Genomic DNA, 24,858 nt, shown 5'->3' with positions numbered 1-24,858 from the left:
TCCTGGTCTGAAATACTGGAGAGCCTCTGCCTGTCAGTGTAGGGAGTCCTGATCTAGATGGGACAATGGCCTTGGCTTGGTGTGAGACATCTCTCTGTGTCACTAATGGATTTCAAGACCTGCTTGCGAGATCCTTTAAAGGTGCTGACCTTTAAAGCCCTAAACGGCCTCGGTCCAGCATACCTGAAGGAGCGTCTCCACCCCCTTCGTTCTGCCCAGACACTGAGTTCCAGCTCCAAGGGCCTTCTGGTGGTTTCCTCGCTGTGAGAAGCCAAGTTACAGGGAAGCAGGCAGAGGGCCTTCTTGGTGGTGGTGCCCGCCCTGTGGAAAGCCCTCCCACCAGATGTCAAAGAGAAAAATAGCTACCAAACTTTTAGAAGACATCTGAAGGCAGCCCTGTTTAGGGAAGCTTTTAATGTTTAATAGGTTTTTATATTTTAGTGTTTTGTTGGAAGCTGTCCAGAGTGGCTGGGGAAACAATAATTCTTATTATTATCCCAGGACGCTGTTCTTTTTAAAGCATTTGAGCGTTGTGTTTGCAGCTGCCGATCATTAACTCGCAAAGGAGCCCACCAGTTGTTGCAAAGTGCTTAGCAGCTGGCAGGAAGATACAGGGCACTTTCTAAGTGCTTACGTTCTCCGCTGTAGTTAACCTGATGTTGAGTAGCGGGTACTTTGCACTTGCTCAGAGATCGGGGTGAGCTGAGGGGCAGGAAAAATCTGGTAATTTCATGGACTTTCCTTATTCAAAAAAGCTACCGTCCTCCTACCAAACCCAACAAATAATGAAATCCTACTCACACGTGTGTGTCTTCTTCATTGCTGCTGACCCTGCGAATCAAGAAGAGGGCGAGTTAAGATGGGTTCATTCGTTTTCAAGAAATAAGTAAATGAGACCAAACACAAACCAATGGTCCAAAGCAGTGTAAGCTGCCTGCCTGCTTGCCTGGTGAAATATCTTCACCCGCAGCCCTGGCCTGCTATTGGCCAAGCTGCTGTGATGTCACGGAATGTTCGGCAAGCCATGAAAAGGTTGGCTACGGAATTAAAGCAAACACTCCACCTGCTCAGAGCGACTGGGAAAGTTTGGCTGCAAAGACCTTTGCCAAAGGGAAACGAGACGGGGTGGTGGAAAGGAGGGAGAGAGGGGCATGGTCAGGTGAGGTCCGGTGCCCAGATATTAAGGAGGAAGCAGAGCTAGGGGGTAGCAGCAAAGAGGCAAAGTGGCCGAGAAACCAAGAGGTAAGGACAGAAAAGGGCAGAGGTCTGTGGAAGAGGGAAGTCAAGAGTTTGGTATTTTGATGTATCAAAATTGCTTTTTCAGGGAGCAGAAAATACCAGTTTTTTAGGCTCCATATTAGGGACGCGGGTGTGGGACTTGCCTAGGACTTGCCGATCAGAAGGTCGGCGGTTCGAATCCCCGCGACGGGGTGAGCGCCCGTTGCTCGGTCCCTGCTCCTGCCCACGTAGCAGTTCGAAAGAACGGCAAAGTGCAAGTAGATAAATAGGTACAGCTCTGGCAGGAAGGTAAACGGTGTTTCCATGCGCTGCTCTGGTTCGCCAGAAGCGGCTTAGTCATGCTGGCCACATGACCCGGAAGCTGTACGCCGGCTCCCTCGGCCAGTAAAGCAAGATGAGCGCCCAACCCCAGAATCGGCCACGACTGGACCTAATGGTCAGGGGTCCCTTTACCTTTACCTTAGGCTCCATATAACCACTAGTTTGCAAGATGGGAGCAGCCTCCACTGATCTAAGGGCAGATGGGAAAGTTAGGATGGTATAATTCAGAATGGGTTCAAGTGCTTTGTTGTCTTAGCACAACAAATCCCTTTTAGGGCATAGCCCCGAAAAGTGTGAGGTGGGAGACTGATTAACAGAAAGTTGGGATGGTAGGATTTGTCTGTTTCAGTTGTTGCAGTTTCTTAAATTCCCTTCTCCACATTCCCAAATCAGTTTGTGACTTCTTTTTTTAAAAAAATCCTAATGAAAATTCTTCAGCATTTTAGTGCGAATCTCCCCCCAATGCACAGATTTTTACACACTGTCTTGACAAACGGACACATTTTTGCAAGCAATTTCTCCTAATACAATGCATTCCCCCCTATTATTTCCACAGACGTATTCGTTTTATGAACTTTCCACTAATACAAGGCATTTTAAAAATGTTATCCTCACAGTTATATTCCTTTCACCCCCCATGCGTGCATTTTTGCAAACTCTGACCGAAGAACTCCACTGCAAAATTCAGATTAGCGCGAATTTCAGCGGATGCCTGCTTTGAGGTTATACCGTTTCTGAAATTTGCAAATTTCATAAATTCGATGTTAAATGCAAACTGAATCAATTTTTCCTCCCATCCCTAATGGGAAGCTGTCTGAAACCTCTCAAGCAAATCAGGATGAATTCCCAGCAAACATCTGGATTTCTATTTGACAGTAAACATTCTCAAAAAGTGTTGCAGTTTTGCACTTTGGCCACAAGAGGGAGCGCCCAAACAACCTGGTGGTGAGGAGAGTTAAAATAACTTCTTCGATTGAGAGAATCAAACCGATCAATTGCTTTTTGATAAAACCCTGGAGTTTCGCTGCAGCACTCTTTGTCCTTCGCATTGGAGCAACGGTTCTCAAACGCTCCCCCACCCCCCGGCACAGACCAATTGAAAATTGTTGAGAGTTTTGCTGGATCAGTTAAATAATTTTCCTGCCAGGTGCAGGAATTTTAATTCTCTGTGCTATACGTGGTGTGATTTTTCACTTGCATTCCTTATTGCTCCTTTTATTTATTATTTATTATATTGCATTACAATTTGAATTCCAGTTTTAAGATTTACTATTCACAGAATCACAGAATTGCAGAGCTGGAAGGGTATGGATTATTAATTATTTTTGCTACTTCCACAACATTTGCACCCCGACTTTTCCTCCAAGGAGCTCAGGGTGGTGTACAGAATTCTCCCCCTTTTCCGCCGCATCCTAACAACCACCCTGTGAGGCAGGCCAGGCTGAGAGAGCAAGACCGGCCCCAGGTCATCCGCAGACTCCGTACTGCAATGCAATAAACTATAATGTACAAGATGGGCACGATGGGGGTGGAGACGCTCCTTCAGGTATACTGGGCCGAAGCCGTTTATTATAGTTCACAGGGAAAACTGGAATTCAAATTGTAAAAGTCCGTGTAGTCCAGCCACCTGGCTCTCGGAATCTAGATAGACTGCCCTTGAACCTGGAGGTTCAAGAGAACTTTAGAAGAGCTCAAGGGAAGCTCGCAAGCAGAACCCGAGGGGAGCAGCAACGCTCCTTATTGCGACTCCCGACAACTGGTACTCTTTTGAGTTGCACTGCCTCCGACCGTGGGGGAAAACATAGCCATTGTGGCTAGTAGCCACTCTCCGCTTCTGACGAAGGGCGGTACAGAAATCTAACAAATAATCCTCTTTCAAAGCCATCCAGGCAGCAGCAGGGAGTTCCGCAGATTACCGTATTTTTTGCTCCATAAGACGCACCTAGTTTTTAGAGGGGGAATTCAAGTAAAAAAATATTTTTAAAGGGAGTGCTGAGCAGAGCCTATATGCATCCCAGGCTCTGCTCAGCGCTCCCTTTCACGAGCCGCGTGGAGCGTGTGTGCGGCTCTTGCAGGCTTTTCCCTGAGGAAGGAGAAGGGCTGCCCATCACTGACGGGCTGCCCTTCTCCCTCCTCGGGGAAAAGCCCGCAAGAGCTGCGCAGAGCACGTGTGCGGCTCTTGGGGGCTTTTCCCGCCTGCCTCCCGCCTGCATTCGCTCCATAAGATGCACACACATTTCCCCTTACTTTTTAGGCAGGAAAAAGTGTGTCTCATGGAGCAAAAAATACAGTATCTGTTATGCCCCGCTCTGAAAAAGTCTGTCCTTGCAATTCTTGCAATCGCTTTCCACGGTTTTGTACACCTCTTCCACGTTACTCACCTTTTCTTAACTCCATCAGTGGCGAACACCTGTGGACTGCCAGAGGCTGCCGGACTCCAACTCCCATCAGGCCTGCAGATCACCACTGCCAACAAACAAGGACAATGGGACTTGGGAGTCCTGCAGCAACTGGGGGTGGGGACAAAGGTGCCCCACGACTAAGCTGCCCCGAAGGTTGTCGCTATTCCCTATAGGGGGCTGGCTGCAACCCCTCGATCACTTCGGCCGCCCTTTCCTTCAAAGCCGCGCTGCGTACGTGTGGCAGTGAAATCCCCGTACCGTTGATGAGCTAATTGGAAGATCCTCTGCGGTAGCTAAGCCACGTCTAAGCCGCTTTACCCTTTCTGTTCTTCATCTTCACTCCTTTATCTCTGGGTCTATTTATAATTGGGCCAGGATGCACTCTGCACATTGCAAAACAGGAGCACCACTCTCCCACCCCACCCCGCCTCCGAGAAACTCAGCTCTCCCGCTTTATTTTATTTTTTTGAGCAAGTCGCTAGTCCTTAAGGGTGCAGAGCTATTCCACAAACAGAATAATAATAATAATAATAATAATAATAATAGTAATAATATTTTATTTATATCCCACCCTCCCCAGCCGAAGCCGGGCTCAGGGTGGCTAACAACAATAAAATAATACAACATTCTAAAATCATTCCATTATAAAATTAATTCAAATCAAATTGATGGCAACCATTGGGCTAGAGTTCTGTGAGGATTACCAAAGGAGGGAGTCAGGCTGTGCCCTGGCCAAAGGCTTGGTGGAACAGCTCTGTCTTGCAGGCCCTGCGGAAAGATGTCAAGTCCCGCAGGGCCCTGGTCTCTTGGGACAGAGTGTTCCACCAGATCGGAGCCACAGCCGAAAAAGCCCTGGCTCTGGTTGAGGCCAGCCTAACCTCTCTGTGGCCTTAATAATAATAAAATTTTTTTAATAAAAAACTGGGGGAGCAGGACATCACGCACCCACGATCTGGCACAGAACTAGCCTTCCTGAGAAACTTAGCCAGGTTTCATTTTCAGAAAAGAAGCAGAGGCCTCCGTGGTTCTAGTCCTTGTGACCGCTTTGCAAGGACAGGACCCGCCGAAGTCTCAGGGGCGTTTTGCAGCGGCGGCTGGCTGGGGGGGGAGAGAGACGCAGGACTGACAGGGGTGGGAATGCAATTCCTGCATCCTTTGGACCTTTTCCTTTGTATTTATTTATCCCAATTTTCTGCCTGTGGGGCAGCGGTTTAAAAAGATCTGAAAAACAACATCACAGTTGCACAAAAACCCAAACTGTTTCAAGACACCCCTTCCTCTCCTCTAGTCAAAAAATCAATCAATCCCTTAATTACGGTCAATAACCATAATACGAGTCACAAGTGTAGAATGGATAGCGAGCCAGTCCTCTGGTCATAACCATGAGAACAGGAAACTCGATTTTCAAACCTTAGGGTCACTGCAAACTGGTGTTGGTCTTCTGCCAGTGTATTCTGTAAGATCTCATTGCCACAATCTGTACAGTGGTACCTCGGGTTACATACACTTCAGGTTACAGACTCTGCTAATCCAGAAATAGTACCTCAGGTTAAGAACTTTGCTTCAGGATGAGAACAGAAATCGGGCTCCGGCGGCGCAGTGGCAGCAGGAGGCCCCATTAGCTAAAGCGGTGCTTCAGGTTAAGAACAGTTTCAGGTTTAGAACGGACCTCCAGAATGAATTAAGTACTTAACCCGAGGTACCACTGTACTTTGGTTTTCGAACAGCTTAGTTCCCGAACATTTTGGCTCCTGAACTGTTCCGGTTTGCAAACTATTTTCAGAAGCCAAAGGTCCAGCTTGGTTTCCAAATGTTTTGGAAGTCAAACGGACTTCCGGAACGGACTCCATTCGACTTCCAAGGTACGACTGTACACAGATAATGGACTGTCCACACATCTTTCTAATTTCTTAGTTGTTCTGAGGTGCTTTCCCAACAGCAACACATTTTTGCTGTCCAAAAGGGGCACTCTAGCGCAAGAGATTTAAACTGGAAGATTTGTGATATAAAAAGATACAGGATTTCAGCAGGTTACAGGCCGGGAAACCACTGGAAATGAAACAGGATCCGCCCCCCAAAAAAAATTCTCCGAGGAGTTCCAGGCAGTGTACAGACTTATCCTTCTCCCCCTTTTATCCTCACGATAACCCTGCGAGTTCAAGGTCGCACACCCAGCGGGATTTGAACCCGCGTCTCTCCCAGGGTTCTCTGAACACTACACCACCGCCGGCTGCTTTGAACTGGGGTTTCTTTTGCCAATACAGTCGTACCTCGGAAGCCGAGCGGAATTCGTTCCGGAGGTCCGTTTGACTTCCAAAACGTTCGGAAACCAAAGCGCGGCTTCCGATTGGCTGCAACCGATTGGCGGCGTTCGGGAGCCGAAACATTCGATTCCCAAGGCGTTCGGCTTCCAAGGTATGACTGTAATTTAACCATGTTATTCTTTCCATCAACCGCTTTGAGGTTTTATCGCCACATCTTGTAAGATAAATAAATTAAACACATCTGGCATGTTCTAGCATTCTGTTTCTCCCCATCTGAACTTTTTATTTTTCATAAGAAAGACAGCAAAGGTTTGTTTGCCTTTCGTTTCTGTTTGCTTCCTTTGCCCCTGAACTTCGATTTCTCTGAAGAAACTGCAAAATCCATCAGTTTTTGGGTGGAGAGGAGTTCTCTTCTCCTAGCAGCCAGCTTTCATAATAACTAAAACGCTGCCAGAACTTCGAAGGTCCTTCTCTGACAAACTGGTACCACGAAGTATAGCAAACACAGCCCTTGTGGAAACATTTAAATATATAAAAAAAGGATTGGCACAAGGCCGAAGCACGAAGACTCTTTTGCAACCGAACGGCAGAGCTTTATAAAGCACATGATTAAAAAAGAAAAATGAAAATAAAGGACAACCTCTCATGTTATAAAACGGCTAAAGATTTGCCTTCTCTACAAAGAGCAGCCTGCGACAAGAACTTGCTGTGTTATTTTGCACGTATTGCCTAAACGTCCCGGCTGGGGTGGGATATTCCATTATTTAAACGTATGCTGTTGCGATACGTTGAAATAATTTTATAGAGAGGGACGGTGGGGAGGAAAATCAAACCAGAAGGAGACGGGAAGAAGAGGAGGAGGAGGAAAAAAGGAACTCTACAGATCCGAGGGCGAAGATGGTCATTTTGCAAGCACTGCCTAAATACCCAACTTCTGGGTTTGAGGAGTGATCTGCACGGTGTTGTTGCATGTTGAAATAATTTAATAGAAAGAAATGGAGGAAGGAAAATCAAAGCAGGAGGAGACGGGAAGAATATGCGCACTGCCTAAACACCCAACTTCTGGGTTTAAGCCTTGATCCGCATAGTGGTGTTGTCGTATATTGAAATCATTTAATAGAAAGAAACGGAGGAAGGAAAATCAAAGCAGAAAGAGAGGAGGGGAGGGAGGGGAAAAGAGGAACCGCACGGATCCGAGAGCAAAAAGCGAGTCCCCGTTCCTTCCCCTCCGCCAAATCCCTCTCCCTCTCTTTCCACGGATGAGGTTTAAATAAGGAAGTGAGCCGGTCGCTAGGGGAGCCTGCAGGCAGATGAGAGAGCTGTCCTCACGCGAACCCGGCCGTTACATAACTCAGCTACCAAGCCTTGGCAAGCAGCCAGGCCCCAGCGGGTGGAAGCTTCTCCAGCAAGCCGAACCGAGCCAACGCCAGCTGGGGAGTGCCTCTCGCCTTCTCCACCCCGCTTGCAGCCCTGCACAGGCCAGGAAGGGGAGAGGGAGAAGGGGGAGGCTGTTGAGAAACGGCTGCAAAAAGAGGTGGCAAGGATAAGGGACCTAGCCCCTGTGATCCGTGCAACAGCACAGCGGTCAACTTTCAGATTTGAAAAGAAGGGATCAGCAGCCTCACCTGTCCCAGGGACAGTCTACGGGATATCTAACAATCCGGGATAGCAGCGGGAAGCAGCGCTGGAATAAGGGAATTTCCCGCAAAAAAAGGGAAGGTTGACAGCTATGTGAAACAGTCACCTCCCGACTCAATTATTGCAACTCGCTCTACGTGGGGCTGCCCTTGAAGCTGACCCAGAAACTCCAGTTGGTGCAGAATGCTGCGGCGAGACTCCTTACGGGGTCCTCGCCACGGGATCACATTCACCCGGTGCTATACCAACTGCACTGGCTCCCTGCGGAGTACAGGATCAGGTTCAAGGTGCTGGTTTTGACCTTTAAAGCCCTATACAGCCTAGGACCCTCAGACCTATGGGACCGCCTCTCCTGGTATGCCCCGCGGAGGACCTTACGGTCTTCAAACAAAAACATCCTGAAGGTCCCAGGCCACAGAGAGGTTAGGGTGGCCTCAACCAGAGCCAGGGCTTTTTCGGCCGTGGCCCCGATCTGGCGGAACGCTCTGTCCCAAGAGACTAGGGCCCTGCGGGACTTGACATCTTTCCGCAGGGCCTGCAAGATGGAGCTGTTCCACCAGGTCTTTGCCAAAGGCACAGTCTGACCCCATCCTTTGGCAATCCTCACAGAACTCTAGCCCAATGGTTGCCATTAATCTGACTCTGAATTGATTTTAGAATGAATTGATTTTAGAATGCAATTCAATTAATTGATTGTGATTTTATGTCAATTGTGTTATTTTTACTGTTGTTAGCCGCTCTGAGCCCAGCTTCGGCTGGGGAGGGCGGGATATAAATCAATTATCATTATTATTCTTATTAAAATCACGCACAGAAAAACAACAACCACACTCTCCCTGCCGCCTCTCCAAATCTCTCTCTCCCCTCCCCACAAGGCTTTCACAGTGCAGCACTCCGAACACCCAGCTCTCAAGCGTGGCAACAGACGCCACTGACTCAGGCCCCGAAGCGGGGCAGGTGGGGCAAAGGGGAACCGATCGCCTGGCACGGGGCTGCGGCCGGTTCTGGAGTGGAGTAGCCCACCAGCCAAGTTTCCATTTATACATTTGGAAGCGAGGAGGGATGGGAGGGATAGGCACCCGTAAACCTGCGCTAAATTTGGGAGAGTCAGCAAAGGGGAATAATAATAATAAAAATATATATTTTTTAATTTATACCCCGCCCTTCTTGGTTCAAAAACCGGGCTCAGGGCGGCTAATAACAAATTTGAAACACTTAATTATAAAAGCAGCATAAAATACAGTATAAAAACATGAATAACAATAAAATTCAAAAATCAAAAATATCAATTACATAATCCCCAGGGCTAGCTGGCTGAATTGGTCCTACTTGGGCCAGCGAGGAGGCCAGGGGAGAATTAACTGTGGAGTCTCAGATCTTCATAAAAGAGGAGGGGAAGGAAGAAACATGGTCTCATGGGACAGAGCATTCCGCCAGGACAGTTGATACAGTGGACCCTCGAGTTACATACCCCTCTGGATACACAACTTTCAGGTTGCGAACGCAGCAAACCCGGAAGTGTATACAGTCATAGGTAAAGGTAAAGGGACCCCTGACCGTTAGGTCCAGTCGTGACCGACTCTGGGGTTGTGGCACTCATTTCGCTTTATAGGCCGAGGGAGCCGGTGTACAGCTTCCAGGTCATGTGGCCAGCAGGACTAAGCCGCTTCTGGCGAACCAGAGCAGCGCACGGAAACGCCGTTTACCTTCCCACTGGAGCGGTACCTATTTACAGTCATACCTTGGGTTAAATATGCTTCAGGTTGAGCGTTTTCAGGTTACGCTCCACAGCGACCCAGAAATAACGGAACGGGTTACTTCCGGGTTTTGCCGCTCGCGCATGTGCAGATGTTCAAAATAATGTCATGCGTGCGTGGAAGCGGCGAAATGGCGTATGCGCAGAAGCACAGTCGCGTGTTACGTTCTACTCAGGATGCGAACGGGGCTCCGGAATGGATCCCATTCACATCCAGAGGTACCACTGTACTTCTGGGTTTCGCCACGCACGCATGCACAGAAGTGCTCTATCATGCCGCGCATGTGCGCAGAAGCGGCACCTCCAGTTACGGACTTTTCAGGTTAAGTACGGACCCCTGGAAGGAATTTAATTCATATCCGGAGGGTCCACTGTACAGTCCTACCTCGGGTTGAATATGCTTAATGTTGAGCACGTTCAAGTTGCGCTCCCTGGCAACCCGGAAGTAACAGAGAGCCTTACTTCCGGGTTTTGCCGCTCGCGCATGCGCAGACGCTCAAAATGACGTCACGTGCATGCGCAGAAGCAGCAAAAAGCGACGTGTGCATGCGCAGACGTGCCGTCTTTATTTACATTTGCTTCTGGATGCGAACAGGGCTCCGGAACGGATCCCTTTCCAATCCCGAGATACCACTGTAATTGTAGGAGGAAAAGCAGCTTGGGGTGATCTAGACTAGAGAAGCAGCAGGGAGAAGCCTGCTTAACCCTCTCCCCGCCTGTCGCCTTTCCGTCGCAACCCTCCCCTGAGCTCCTCTTCACGCTCTTTTTTGAGCCCCAGAGACATTGTCTGTTCCAGGTTTGGGAATCTCTTGAGCAAGACCCCCACCCGCAAGCCCCCTTCCCTAGGTGAGTGTTCCTGCTTCCTGCCACCATCACCAGCTCCTCCTCTTGGCTATGTACCCATTTTCTTGGAAGGCAAGCGGCCACTGAAGAAATAGACATGGCATCTACTACTCCATCTTCCTCTCCCCCCCCCCCCACTGTTTGGGCCAGAGCGAGAGGCGGGTGAGGAAGCAAGCAGGTCGTCATGTTGGAGAGGAGGGACAGGTCCAGGGAGACGGGAGATGTGGGCCCATGACTGATGCCTGGCTGGGTTGACTCGCATGGCGCCAGTCCTGCTTGCAAGGGAGAAAGGAGCTTGGGGAGTAGAGTTGCAAAGGGGCTGGACAGGACGGGATACAACTGGGCGGGGGACCCTCTCCGGTCAGACTTCCCCATCAGAAATCCCTTAGCCCTCTTTGCCACTTGCTGAAGGGAGAAACGAATGAGGCTGGGACAAGTTTGCAGCAGAAAACCACTCGGCAGGGGAAGGGTTAAGCTCCTATAGAAAACATCTGAAAGCAGTTTTTTATGTCTAATGTTTTTGTATCTGCTGGAAGCCACTCATAGTAGGGCACAAATAATAATAATAATAATAATAATAATAATAATAATAATAATAATTCCTCCCCCATTGCTACTTTGCTCTTACAAATTGCCAAAAAAAAAAAAAATTCTTTTTAGAAGAGGATTTTCTTTGTCTCTAAGGTAAAGTTCAGCCATCTAGTTAATTTCCAGGGGTGTCATACTTTCCTTGTAATGTGTTCTGCTTTTGCTCCCGGATTATGCTGTCCTCTCCTGGTGGGAGCAGCACTCTGCACATGGCCTTGAGCACTCCGCACACAGCCCCAAACCCTTTCCCAAAGCCTGGGGGGGAGTCTGCTCTCCCTCTGCATCATATTTCCCCTCTTTTCCAAAGCAAACCGTGCCGTAAGAGCCACCTCCTCCCTAAGGCCCCAAGGAAGTCAGACTACCCTCCACCAGGGCCTTCTCAGTGGTGGCTCCAACCTGGTGAATGCTCTGTCCTAGGAGACCAGGGCCCTGCAGGATTGAACCTCCTTCCGTCGGGCCTGTAAAACAGAGCTATTCCGCCTGGTCTTTAATTTGAATTCAGCCTGATCTTTTATTCCCCTTCCTTCCCTCCCCTTTTTATGAAGATTACCCGCTCTGGGATCCCACAGCTAATTCTCCCCTGGTCTCCTCGCTGGCCCAAATAGGACTCATTTAGCCCTGGTACCATCTAATGTTTATTGGATGGATTTCCCCCCTAAATTGATTTTTGAATTCTGAATTTATTATTCACGTTTTATACTGTATTTATGCTGCTTTTTTGTTGCATCAATTAAGTGTTTTAAATTTGTTGTTAGCCGCCCTGAGCCCAGTTTTCTGAACCGGGAAGGGCAGGGTATAAATAAAAATTTATTATTATTATGTTCTGAATACATCCAGAAACAAAGCAGGACATTTTGTGGAATTTATTGAGGCGAGGGCGGGCAGGAATCGGGAATATTCCTAGTATTCCCCCCCCCTCGCCCCGAAGCGATACAGAGATTCCCAAACAGATGCAACCACCCCACCCATCTCCCCGCTCCCAGGTTTGGAGTTTCCTGGAGTTACCACATCAGGATTTCGTGGGGACACAGAAATCATTCCATGGGGTTTTCCCCTTCCTCTCCCCCTAATTCCCGTTTTATTTCCCCTCCTCTTCTAAAAGTTTCCACTTCCTTCAACGCTCCTTCCTTCCAGAAACTTTATTTGCTGTTCTCCCTCCACGTAAAAATAAGTACAGGGGTGCCTTGGTTCTCAAACGCCTTGGAACCCAAACACTGCAAACCCGAAAGTACAGTCATACCTTGGGTTACAGCCGCTTCAGGTTGCGCATTTTCGGGTTATGGATGCGCTGAAACCTGGAAGTACCGGAACAGGTTACTTCTGGGTTTTGGCGCTCGCACATGCACAGAAGCACTAAATTGCGCTTTGCGTATGCGCAGAAGTGCCGAATCGTTACCTGCGCGTGTGCAGACGCGGCGCTGCGGGTTGCGAACTTGCATGTTCAGATCATGGGTACATAGCCCAGATCACGCACAGATCATGTTCGCAACCCGAGCGTCCACTGTAAGTGTTCCGGTTTGCGAACTTTTTCCGGAAGTCGAATGTGCTCCGTTTTGAGTGCCGCACTTCCGTTTTGAGTGTTACGCTGAGGTCTGTCTGTTTTTGCGATTTATTTTGCGTTTTTGTGGCTCTTTTTCTTTTGTTTTTGTGACTGTGTGGAACCCAGTTCAGCTACTGATCGATTGATTGATTGTGTGACTGCAGTACATTGTTTATTGCTTTCATTTTATGGATCAATATTCTTGTTAGATAGTAAAATTCATGTTAAATTGCCATTTTGGGGGTTGTTTTTAAAAGTCTGGAATGGATTAATCCATTTTGCATTACTTTCTTTGGGAAAGCAGGCCTTGGTTTTGGAATGCTTTGGTTTTGGAATGGACTTCCGGAAAGGATTAAGTTTGAGAACCAAGGTACCACTGTAAAAATCAGTGGCTCAGAGACCTATAGATGCTCCTTTGATAGGCAGAGAAACATCACCCCCTTGGCCTGGAAACCCTTCCAGCTAAGGACTAAGGGAACCTGCCTTGTACTCCAGGTGCTGGAAGCTTCTGTTCTCTCCTTCCCATTGGCTGAGCTGATGTGACCTCACGGAATGTTCCACAAGCATTCTGACCAACCGGCAGTCAGTACAGAAGCAGGTGGTTGGCCTCCAACTCCCATCAGGCCCTGCCAGCATGGCCAATGGTCAAGGATGATGGGAGTTGTAGTCCAGCAACATCGACCCTGAATCTTCCTGACTCTTCCAACATCCAGATTCGCTGGATCTGGTGCAACTGAATATTCTGCCTTCTGTGGCTGGTGTGTGTGTGTGTGTTATTTCTTTATTGAATTTATATATCACTTTTCCTAGAAGAAAGGCACTCAAGGGGGGACATGTGGTTCCTCCAACTCCCCCTTTTATCCTCACAGCAACCCTGTGAGGTAGGTTAAGCCAAGAAGCAATGACTGGCCCAAGTTAACACCCAGTGCGCTGCATGTGGATGAGCAAGGATTCGAACCCTGGACTGTCAGGTTGCAGTCCAATGCTCTTACCTTATTTTTATTATATATATTTATACACTGCTAGGGACGCGGGTGAGGGACGTGGGTGGCGCTGTGGGTAAAACCTCAGCGCCTAGGGCTTGCCGATCGTATGGTCGGCGGTTCGAATCCCCGCGGCGGGGTGAGCTCCCGTCTTTCAGTCCCAGCTCCTGCCCACCTAGCAGTTCGAAAGCACGCTTAAGTGCAAGTAGATAAATAGGTACTGCTTTCTAGCGGGAAGGTAAACGGCGTTTCCGTGTGCTGCGCTGGTGCTGGCTCGCCAGAGCAGCTTCGTCACGCTGGCCACGTGACCCGGAAGTGTCTCCGGACAGCGCTGGCTCCCGGCCTCTTAAGTGAGATGGGCGCACAACCCTAGAGTCGGACACGATTGGCCCTTACGGGCAGGGGTACCTTTACCCTATACACTGCTAGTTTGGAGAAAGGGAAACCCCTCAAAAAGAGGTAAAATTATCACCAAGGAAAACAATTTAAGATGTCGGAAAGGTTAAAGCAATAACAGACCGAACACAGATTTAAACTCTTGCCAATTTCCTAGACTTTCAAGACACATATTACAATCCTTTGAAACAGGAAGCCCCAAACTCGTCCCTCCAGATATTTTGGGACTACAACTCCCAACATCCCTAGCTGATAGGACCAGTGGTCAGGGATGATGGGAATTGTAGTCCCGAAACATCTGGAGGGCTAAGTTTGGGGCTGCCTGCTTTAAAACATACAAAAAAATCAATATACTGCAGGAGATTAAAATTCCCACCAGCAGTTCCAAGCCTCTGGGTAGGCTTGCCTAAACAAGGATGTTTTTAGCAGGCGCTGAAAGGAATACAACAAAAACAACTGCTTGGTATCAATTGGCAGGGAGTTCCAAAGTGCAGCCACGTTAAAAGATCCATTTCTTTCAAATATGGAACAGGCATTACGTGACACCTGAGGGCATGCCAATTCAACTGATTGAAGGAGTCGAGTGGGTGTTTATGGGGTGAGGCAATCTCATAGGTCCCAAGCTGTCGAGGGCTTTATAGTCTAATACAGGCTTCCTCAACCTCGGCCCGCCAGATGTTTTTGGCCTACAACTCCCATGATCCCTAGCTAGCAGGACCAGTGGTCAGGGATGATGGGAATTGTAGCCTCAAAACATCTGGAGGGCTGGATAATTAGAAGGTACTTGAAAGTACCAAACAGGCCTAGGATTAGAATAAGAATGTTGTATAGTAATATGGATTTCAACTAGTAAGAAAAGAGATGAAGATAGTAAACGGAAAGAGTTAATTGTATTAGAAAAATGATCCTGGAGAACTGTCACAAAGGTGTCACAATGAAATTCAGTTAGGGGGCATTTGAGGAAGTCAGATAACAAAGAAAGTTAATTTGGATTTTAGAAGTAATAAGTGTTTTTGTTTTTTATTTTTAGTATTGTAATGTGTTCTGTTTTGTGTCTTTTATATGTTCTATTTGTTATAAATAGAACATAAATATATAAAGGGACCCCTGACCATTAGGTCCAGTCGTGGCCGACTCTGGGGTTGCGGCGCTCATCTCGCTTTATTGGCCGAGGGAGCCGGCGTACAGCTTCTGGGTCATGTGGCCAGCATGACTAGGCCACTTCTGGTGAACCAGAGCAGCGCACGGAAAAGCCTTCTACCTTCCCGCTGGAGCGGTACCTATTTATCTACTTGCACTTTGACGTGCTTTCGAACTGCTAGGTTGGCAGGAGCAGGGACCGAGCAACGGGAGCTCACCCCCTCGCGGAGATTCAAACCGCCGATCTTCTGATTGGCAAGTCCTAGGCTCTGTGGTTTAACCCACAGCGCCACCCGCATCCCTATATTTGTTAGAAATGTGGAAAATTAATAAACTTTTTTGAAAAACAAACAAACATCTGGAGGGGTGTGTTTGAAGAAGCGTGGTCTAATAGTACCTGGCCCAGTAACAAACTGGGAACCAGCGCAGACCTCGGAGCACAGGTGAGATACGCAAACCCGGCCTCACTCCCGCCAGCAATTGCGCTGCAACATTCTGCGCCAGCTGCAGCTTCTCAGATCGGGCACGGGGGAAGCCCCACGTAGAGAGCATTGCGGCAATCTATCGCCCCACCCGCAGCTCACAACAAGGGCATTACACACACACAAACACATTCCATCCGTGGAGACGGTTTGGGCTTTGGCACGGACGCGCCCAGGTGTGCCAACGCCAGGCGGCACGCCCTCCCCTGTGCAAGGAGATTATGTAACGCCCCGATGCGAGGCATGCGCCTCCGCCCAAGTCACGCACCCTGCCAGATCTGCTTACTTCATCCCGGCTACGGCCCCCGGGCACTCAGCAGGGCGACAATTAGGTGATCCGCCTTCGGGTGCTCGGCCAGCTGTTGTCGGAGAGGCCGTCGCCCAAGTAGGCGCCCGGGCACGTGGACCCAGTGGCGCTTCCGGGAATTTTCGGGGCGCGCTTCTGTGCACAACACGGGGCAAGGAGTTCCAGAGGCAGCCGGCAGCTCAAGCCAGTCTCAAAGGTGACTGTCCCCTCCGTCAGAAGGGGAAACTGTCCCCTCCGTCAGAAGAGCTGGGTTGTTGGGTGAGGCCAAAGGTGGCCCATCTAGGGCTGCCATATGCCTGGAACTGAAAACAGTGTCCAGGGAAAATCCCCGCTTAAATGTCGGGGGAAATCCGGACGTATGGCAACCCATGTTGGATGTGTAGGTTTTGTTGGACTACCTGAAAGAATAGCTCAAAAACTTCTCTTTTTGGGGAGATTTTGCCCCCCAACTTGGCCAAAGCTCAACAACTTTTATGTCCGGATTTTCACTGTTTGAAATATGGAAGCCTAGGCCGCTCTAGTCCAGTTTCTTCTTCTTCAACGATCCCTCGTAGCCGAGTAAGATTGTCTTCCATAAACACGGTTTTAACAATGAGTCCGTAAGTGACTGTGGAGGCCAATTCTGGATCCACACGTCCTTCCATAGGGGGCACATTGGTTTCCGGGTGGGAGTTGATCACGGTGTGGATTTGCCAACCGTGCCTTCCTCCTAGCACGTTTCTCCCTTGCATCCTGAGTTCGAGTGTCTTCAAAGCCCATGACACCTTTGGGAAAGGCTGTTCTCCAACTGGAGCGCTCACAGGCCAGTGTTTCCCAGTTGTTGGTGTTTATACTACATTTTTTTAGATTTGCCTTGAGAGAATCTTTAAACCTCTTTTGTGGACCATCAGCATTACGCTTTCCATTTTTAAGTTCGGAATAGAGCAGTTGCTTTGGGAGACGATCATCAGGCCTCCGCCTAACATGACCAGTCCAACGAAATTGACGTTGAAGAATCATTGCTTCAACACTGGGGATCTTTGCTTCTTCCAGGACACTGGCAGTAGTTTGCCTGTTTTCACTATTTGAAATATGGCAACCCTAGGCCCATTGGGTCCAGCATCTCGTTCTCGCAGGGGCCCAATGACCCTAAGCTTATGGATAGACTGCCTTTGAACATGGAGGCTCCATAAGGATATCAGAAGAGCCCTATAGCTCTACCACCCTGTCCTCGCATCCCAACTTTTTTGTATAACTCTGTCCCTTTACTTCCTTTTTTTTGGCTGCAGAACATTGGCAACTTTAAGGAGCTGCTAGTTAAGCCCCGCCCTCTTTGGAGGGGTGGGGCTTCAGCTCAAGGGGCGGGGACTCTGCCTGTGAGGGGAGGGGCTTCTGCACAATACATTAACTCAGCCCCTGAAAAGCCTAAACGCAGAAGCATATCCTGGGAGCAAAACCTTGCAAGACGGCTTCGTCCTTACTTAAAAACTCAAACGAAAACCCTGCCTGACGCACGTCAACAGAAAATCTAAATCTCTCACCTGAGGGAACATTTCTGGGGAGTGCGTTTATCTCCTTTCTCCCTCCCCCCCACCTCAAATCCGAGTAAACTCCTTTCTCTGAGCTAATTTCTTTCCCGCAAAGCCAGAGAGTCGAAAGTGGGGAAAGGGGCCCTGTTAAGACGGAGCAAATCGGCTCTCGGCTAATAATCCGCCTTTATAAATAGCTGTGCTTTCTCCACAGGCCTCAGGAAAGGCCAGTTAAGGGCGCTGGGAAGGGACCTTACAATGCCTAAATCCCATGAAGACAAGCCGTTCATTAAAAAAATAGACACCTTTGAATTTTGCGGTTATTTTCTTCTTAAAGTTCTGTATCAAGGAAAGCTCAATTCTAACTACTTGGGTATCTAAAACCCTAACCCGTTCCACAGTTGTAAGAACTCTATTCTTTTAGTGTGGCAGCACCTGAACTTTGGAACTCCCTGCCACTTGAATATCCGGCAGGCGCCTTCTCTGTGCTCTTTTTGGAGCTGACTGAAAACATTCTTATTTAGACAAGCCTACCCAGATGTTTAGAAAGTTGATATGAGTTTCAATCAGTTTTTAGTCTCTTGATATTTTAACTTTTTAAAGTCTTCTATTATTGTTAGTCTTTCTTATGGATAATTTTATTGTTTCAACTTCTTTTGTAAGCTTCTTTCAGGTAGTTGTTTCTTTTCTTTCTTTTACAACCAAGTGGAGCATAAGTTTTATAAAATTATTATTATTATTGTTATTATTATTATTATTATTATTTACAGCCCACCAATCTGACAAGACACAAGCAGTTCAGATCAACGCAGGTTGCTGATACCCAAGGCAGCTCAATGCTAGTAAAACGAGATTGGGTCAGAACCCCCAGCTCTTAGTATAAATCCATCACGGTGAGGTTTATTAAATCTGGAAGTCGGCTCCCGCTTAAAAATCCAAAAGCAATCTACAAGAAAGCTTTTAAAAATGCAAAATTAAACAACCACCAAGCTGCTTGGGTTTTTTTTTATGGCGGAGAATCACGTTCAAAGGAAGGACATTTCGGAATATATTGTCAAGGAGAGCTTTCTAAAATGCAACACAGGCGGCTGCTTCAGAAACACTTCGAAGCACACACACACACACACACACACACACAACAGAAAAAGCCCTCCCCAAACCCATCACAATCACAGATCCTGAAGGGACCCGAAGAGTTATCTAGTCCACCCCCTGCAAAATGTCTTCTTTGCAAATTCTCTCTCTGAAATGTCCCACGAGAGCAGACAGTCGGGGAGGGATTCTAGGTTTCCTGAACCCGCTTCTGAAATCTGGAAGAGAAGATCCGAAAGGATGGAAAGGCGAGAGCAATAAACTCCTTCCTTTTCTTCCAAGCTACGTCTCCCAGAAGCGGAAGGAAGATCCAGCTGTGTTTCGCACAAAGGGAAACAGGACGGTCCCTGAAATCTAGGATGTTATATCAGGGACTTACCGTTCCAGGGTTCAGACAGGCAGAGGACATTTGCCTCAGGGGAGATCAAGGTGGCCGGGGAGAAAAACTCCCCTTGAACGCAGGGGAAACCCTTTATGTGAAATCTCCAGGGACCCAGTGGGGCAAGAGAGGCAGAAGTCGGCGGAGCAACACAGACCGCTCAACATTTTGTACAGTAGTCGAGCATCTGCGGGGGGTCTCCTCCTCCCAGGAATGCAAGAGGCGTTGCCTAAGTTCAGGGGCAAATTCCAGCCAGGCAAAAGCACCTGTGGGGGGCAGTGTGGAACCCCAAGGGCCAGGCAGGGAGTCCTGGGGGCCGCCTTCTTACAGCGACCAACCAGGCACCTCCAAAAACCCCCGTAAGTGGGGCTCTCACTTTGCATGGTTCCTGGCACCTGCCGGAAGCATGGCTGTGTCTTGGTAGCTACAGAGTGCCTGCTTTGAACGCAAACGGTCCCAGGTTCGGATCCCGGCCTCTGCAGGTAGGCTCCCCTGCCTTAAACCCTGGAGAGTAACTGCCTGTTAGAGTAGGCAGCCGCAATCTGGAGAGGCTGATGGGCAGACTGGGTATACAAGGCAGTTTTCTAAGTTCCTGGCTTGCCGATCAGAAGGTCGGTGGTTCGAATCCCCGTGACGGGGTGAGCTCCCGTTGCTCGGTCCCTGCTCCTGCCAACCTAGCAGTTCGAAAGCACGTCTGAGTACAAGTAGATAAATAGGTACTGCTCCAGCAGGAAGGTAAGCAGCGTTTCCATGTGCTGCTCTGGTTCGCCAGAAGCGGCTTAGTCCTGCTGGCCACATGACCCAGAAGCTGTACGCCGGCTCCCCCGGCCAATAAAGCGAGATGAGCGCCGCAACCCCAGAGTCGGTCACGACTGGACCTAATGGTCAGGGGTCCCTTTACCTTTTACCTTCTATCTAGAACCATGAGGACTGCCTCCTTGGTTTATTTGGAAGGAAAGGGCTAACCCTGGGTGGCAAGCCACGCAGTTTGGCTCAGCCTCCGACATCTCCAGGCAGGCAGCTCCTGAGCGAGATGGGCCGAGGGTCTGCCTGGGCCACTTCCTAGGCTCCTCCTGAAATCAGTTCCATGCAGAGCCATGAGGACTGGAAGCTTGCTTTATTTTATGAGAGCAAAGGCCACACAGCTCAGCGAGCAGAGCACTGGCTTCAAATGCAGGAAGGCCTCGGATAGCTCAGACAATGCCAAGGTTGCTGTTCTCCAATTAGAGTGCTCACTGGAAGGACAGATCCTGAAGCTGAGGCTCCAAGACTTTGGCCACCTCATGAGAAGAGAAGACTCCCTGGAAAAGACCCTGATGTTGGGAAAGATGGAGGGCACAAGGAGAAGGGGATGACAGAGGACGAGATGGTGGGACAGTGTTCTCGAAGCTACCAGAATGAGTTTGACCAGACTGCGGGAGGCAGTGGAAGACAGGAGTGCCTGGTGTGCTCTGATCCAGGGGGTCACGAAGAGTTGGACACGACTAAACAACAACAACAACACCACACACACACACACACACACACACACACACACACACAGTTAGGATTTTACACCAGGACATATACTGCCACAGGGACCGGATTAAATCAATCAAAGGCGGATTTTGGACGTGCCTGAACTAGATGATTCTCAAGGCCCCTTCTAACTCTGCAAGTCATCTAGGAAACCCCGGCAACTCCATCTCAGGGCTGCTGGGGAAATATCTCCCCTTTGGAGAGCTGCTGCCAGCCAGTGCCAGAAATACTGCCCTAGATGGATTCGGTGCAAAGGCAGCTGTTGACGTTACTGCCTTCCAGCTGCTGCCTTCCGGAATATAAGGGGATCGGGGAGGAATGTCCCCAAAGCTTTTCGCCCAGGCCTCCGGAAGCAAGGAAGGTTCGAAAGCCAAGATTTCCGTGGCACCTTCCTAGAATTCCTCAGCGCTGAGCTGGCTGATCCGATCTCTCTCTCTCTCTGAAATGCACACATACGTGAAGACACACACACATATAGCCTGTTCTCCCTGATCTGCTCCAAGAGCTTCGCCCCAAGAGACGCACCCCTCCCAAATCCTGCCCTCCTCCTCCTTCTCCTGCTGTTGTTCCAGCTCCTTTTTCTCTCCCGAGTGCCTGAATTACCCATCGCTCCACCCCAGAATCAGGCGCATTTTGCCACTGGGAGAAGCAGGGAGCTCTGAAAGGCAGCCGACTCCCCAGTACCAAAGGGCAAATGAAAGCGTGCCGGTTTCTCTCCCTATTTTTAAAAAAGAATTCGGTTCTCCAGATTGATGCGTCAAGTTGCCATCCCCTCCCCCTTCCCAAAAAAGTCCGCATAGCATGGCTCAATAATGTTCCTGCCTTGCAGGGGGTTCGACTAGATGTCGCCTGCGGTCCCCCTTCCAACTATTAAGGTAGTCTCCATATATCTGACAGGTCATATTTGTCTACCATATCAAAGAACAATTTTGGAAGTCTGCCTGCATTTTGCACTTTCTGCTCTTGTGATTTATCCGTAAATGTGGAGACTACTCCATTCAAATCTCCCATTAATATTATTTTGTATTCCACGTAGTCATTAAGTTTAGAATCCAAATTTCTGAAAAATTCTACTTTCCCATCATTTGGTGCATAAATTCCCAATAAAAGATATTTATCGCCTTGTGCTGTAATTTCCACGGCAATGTATCTTCCTTCCTCATCCTTAAACAACAACTTAGGGCTCCATTTTTCTTTGACATAAAAAACCACTCCCCTTTTTAAAACTTTGTCTGATCCCCCTTCCAACTCCTAAGGTTCTGTGATTTAAAGTCCAGGATCAACTGTCAGCATAGCTGCCAACTTTTCCCTTTTCTTGCAAGGAATCCTATTTGGAATAAGGGAATTTCCCTTAAAAAAAGGGAAATGTTGACAGCTATAACCGTCAGCACACCTGGCAAGGCTGGAACTCACATCCCAGTAATAACATGGGGCTCCCCATCCAATTTGAAACCATACTGGACCCTGCTTAAAGCTGTTTTATTTCCATCAGTTGCTATCCAACTGTCCCCTCCGCCTTATACATACAGAATGCAGCACAAAATGAAATATAAAAATATATCTTCACCATCAAAAATAAAAAAAGGACAACCGTCTGGGATATAACCCTGCCTGAACGTCTTACAGAACACAGACGAATGAGGTTAAGCTAGCTTTTCCACTCAAACTGAATTGAATCACCCCCCCCCAAAGGACAATGGGGGTTTTATAATAATTAATAATAATAATTTATTATTTATACCCTGCCCATCTGGCTGAGTTTCCCCAGCCACTCTGGGCGGCTCCCAGTCGAGTGTTAAAAACAATACAGCTTTAGGATATAGGTCCAGATTTAGACCAAGATCACAGCACAGGTTGAAAGCATCAGACGTCAAGGAAATAAACAACTCTCTGACTTTTAGAAGACATCTGAAGGCAGCCCTGTTCAGGGGATTTTTAAATGTTTGATTCTGTTTTTAATATTCTGTTGGGAGCTGCCCAGAGTGGCTGGGGAAACCCAGCCGGATGTATAAATATTATTATTATTATTATTATTATTATTATTATTATTATTATTATATTAAAGCACCATGAAAACACTTTAAACACTCCTGGCTTCCCCCAAAGAATCCTGGGAGTTGCAGTTTGTTATGAGAGTCACTGGGAGATTCCCTTCCCAGAGCTATATTCTCCAGAGTGGTTTAGCAATCAAATCCTCTTCCCAGGCAGCTACAAAAGCAGGATAAAGTGCGGACAGTCTGATATCAACCAATCACTGGTGCATTTGTTGTTGTTTAATCATTTAGTCGTGTCCGCCTCTTCGTGACCCCCTGGACCAGAGCACGCCAGGCCCTCCTGTCTTCCACTTCCTCCTGCAGTTTGGTCAAACTCATGCTGGTAGCTTCGACAACACTGTCCTACCATTTCATCCTCTGTCGTCCCCTTCTCCTTGTGCCCTCCATCTTTCCCAACATCAGGGTCTTTTCCAGGGAGTCTTCTCTTCTCAAGAGGTGGCCAAATTCTTGGAGCCTCAAGCTTCAGGATCTGTCCTTCCAGTGAGCACTCAGGGCTGATTTCCTTCAGAATGGAGAGGTTGGATCTTCTTGCAGTCCATGGGACTCTCCAGAGTCTCCTCCAGCACCAGAATTCAAAAGCATCCATTCTTCGGCAATCAGCGTTCTTTATGGTCCAGCTCTCACTGGTGCATTATCATTGTGCAAATCACAACCCCCCACCCCCCAAAAAAACCCCAGTCTGCAGGGGCTCTTCAGTACAACCAGCGATGCAACCTTCTCCATGACAATGGCTGAACCCCAGGCCACCCTCCTGAGGAAGGCACCCGTTGCATTCTAGGAAATAATAATGATAACGATAATGATAATATTAACCCGCCTTCTTTCCTGACGGACACTCAAGGTAGGTTACAGGTGAAATGAGTCCAGCTAAAAACACGGGTGGGGGAAAGCAATAATTAAAACAACAACAAAGCATTAAGAGAATTAAAACTACACGCACACGTGCACACACACACACAAATCTATTAAAACCATACCGATAATTATAATAAAAACATCACGGCACCAGCCCTTTCATTAAAAGCAGTCAGGTCCCAGATGTTCTGTTGGAACAAGAAAGTTTCCGCCAGCAAGGCTGGAGCCCGGCTGGCTTCTCCAGGGAGCGAGTTCGAGAGTCTGGGAGCAGAAAGGTTGAAAGAAAGATGCCTTCTGCAGAGCCAGTAGTTTGGGATCGCCAGCACTGACTGGCAGCAGCAGTGGACCTCCGGGGATTCAGACAGGGGATGGAATCGGGGACCTTCTGCATGCAAGGCACATGCTACAACTCTCCCCAAATGTCTCACTCCGCCTTCTCAAAGTCAGCTCAAACCTTCCCTTCTAAGAAGGGCTCTGCCCCACCGACAGCTGCCACTCTCAACGGCCTTAACTTTCAATCTGCCGAATTTCTGCTGTGGTTGCCACATTTCCTTTCAAAACTTCAATTTCAGTCTTTTCGTACTCGGTTATTTTGATAAGCCGCACCTCGAGCGGTTGTCACTGCTGCCGTTTCAATAAAGAGAAGAGAGGCGAAGACGCTTTCAAGAAAGAAACCCTAAACGGCAACGTAATTTTATTACATAGATTTGTGATTCTTAGTTGCTGGGCTTTATATTTTGATCACCTTATTATACAACTACCTATTTTTTTAAAAGTGACAATTTTGGGCTCCACTGATGACCGGCAGGGTCAGACCAGTGGCTCATCTAGTCCTTACAGTGGCCAACCAGATGCCCCGATTGGAAACCCCAAAAGGAGACCCAAACGCAAGAGCAATTGTCCCCCCTCCTGCGGTTTCTAGCAACTCATATTCAGAAGAATTGCTTGCTGATCGGAAGGTCGGCGGTTCGAATCCCCGTTACGGGGTGAGCTCCCGTTGCTCGGTCCCTGCTCCTGCCAACCTAGCAGTTTGAAAGCACGTCAAAGTGCAAGTAGATAAATAGGTCCCGCTCCGGCGGGAAGGTAGACAGCGTTTCTGTGTGCTGCTCTGGTTCTCCAGAAGCGGCTTTGTCATGCTGGCCACATGACCCGGAAGCTCATGACCCGGAAGCTGTACGCCGGCTCCCTCGGCCAGTAAAGTGAGATGAGCGCAGCAACCCCAGAGTTGGCCACGACTGGACCTAATGGTTAGGGGTCCCTTTACCTTTACCTTTAAGCTGGGGGCCATCCCGCTCTCTTGTGGCAAGGAGTTCCACAGTTTAATTGCACTGCACAAAGGACTTTCTTCCATCTGTCCCAAATCTCCCAAACCTCATACTCCTATTTGACTTTTCTCTAAACTAAGAAGTCCCAAACGCCGCCACCTTTCCTCACAGAGTTGCTTCACCCCGTTCATCATTTTGGCTGCCCTTGTTTTACACCAGGGGCCATCAAACTTTTTCAGCAGGGGGCCGGTCCACTGTCCCTCAGACCTTGTGGGGGGCCGGACTATA

At 48.5% G+C, this 24,858-nt stretch overlaps 1 protein-coding gene across 2 annotated transcripts in view; it reads right to left on the bottom strand.

Moving 5' to 3' along the window:
• Nucleotides 1-24,858, bottom strand: part of RORC (RAR related orphan receptor C) — a 90,202-nt gene that overhangs the window by 49,907 nt on the left and 15,437 nt on the right. For both annotated transcript variants that reach the window (XM_080986030.1, XM_080986029.1), the window contains exon 2: nt 802-831. In XM_080986030.1, the coding sequence (XP_080842156.1) occupies nt 802-820 (19 nt within the window). In that variant the 5' untranslated portion in view covers nt 821-831. The remainder of the gene's footprint in view (nt 1-801; nt 832-24,858) is intronic.

This window comes from Podarcis pityusensis (assembly GCF_964106645.2).
Source record: "Podarcis pityusensis genome assembly, chromosome: 16".
In the NCBI taxonomy this organism is placed as follows: domain Eukaryota; kingdom Metazoa; phylum Chordata; class Lepidosauria; order Squamata; family Lacertidae; genus Podarcis; species Podarcis pityusensis.
Note: the sequence above shows the minus strand (reverse complement) of the source record. Positions and strands in the feature narration are given on the sequence as shown.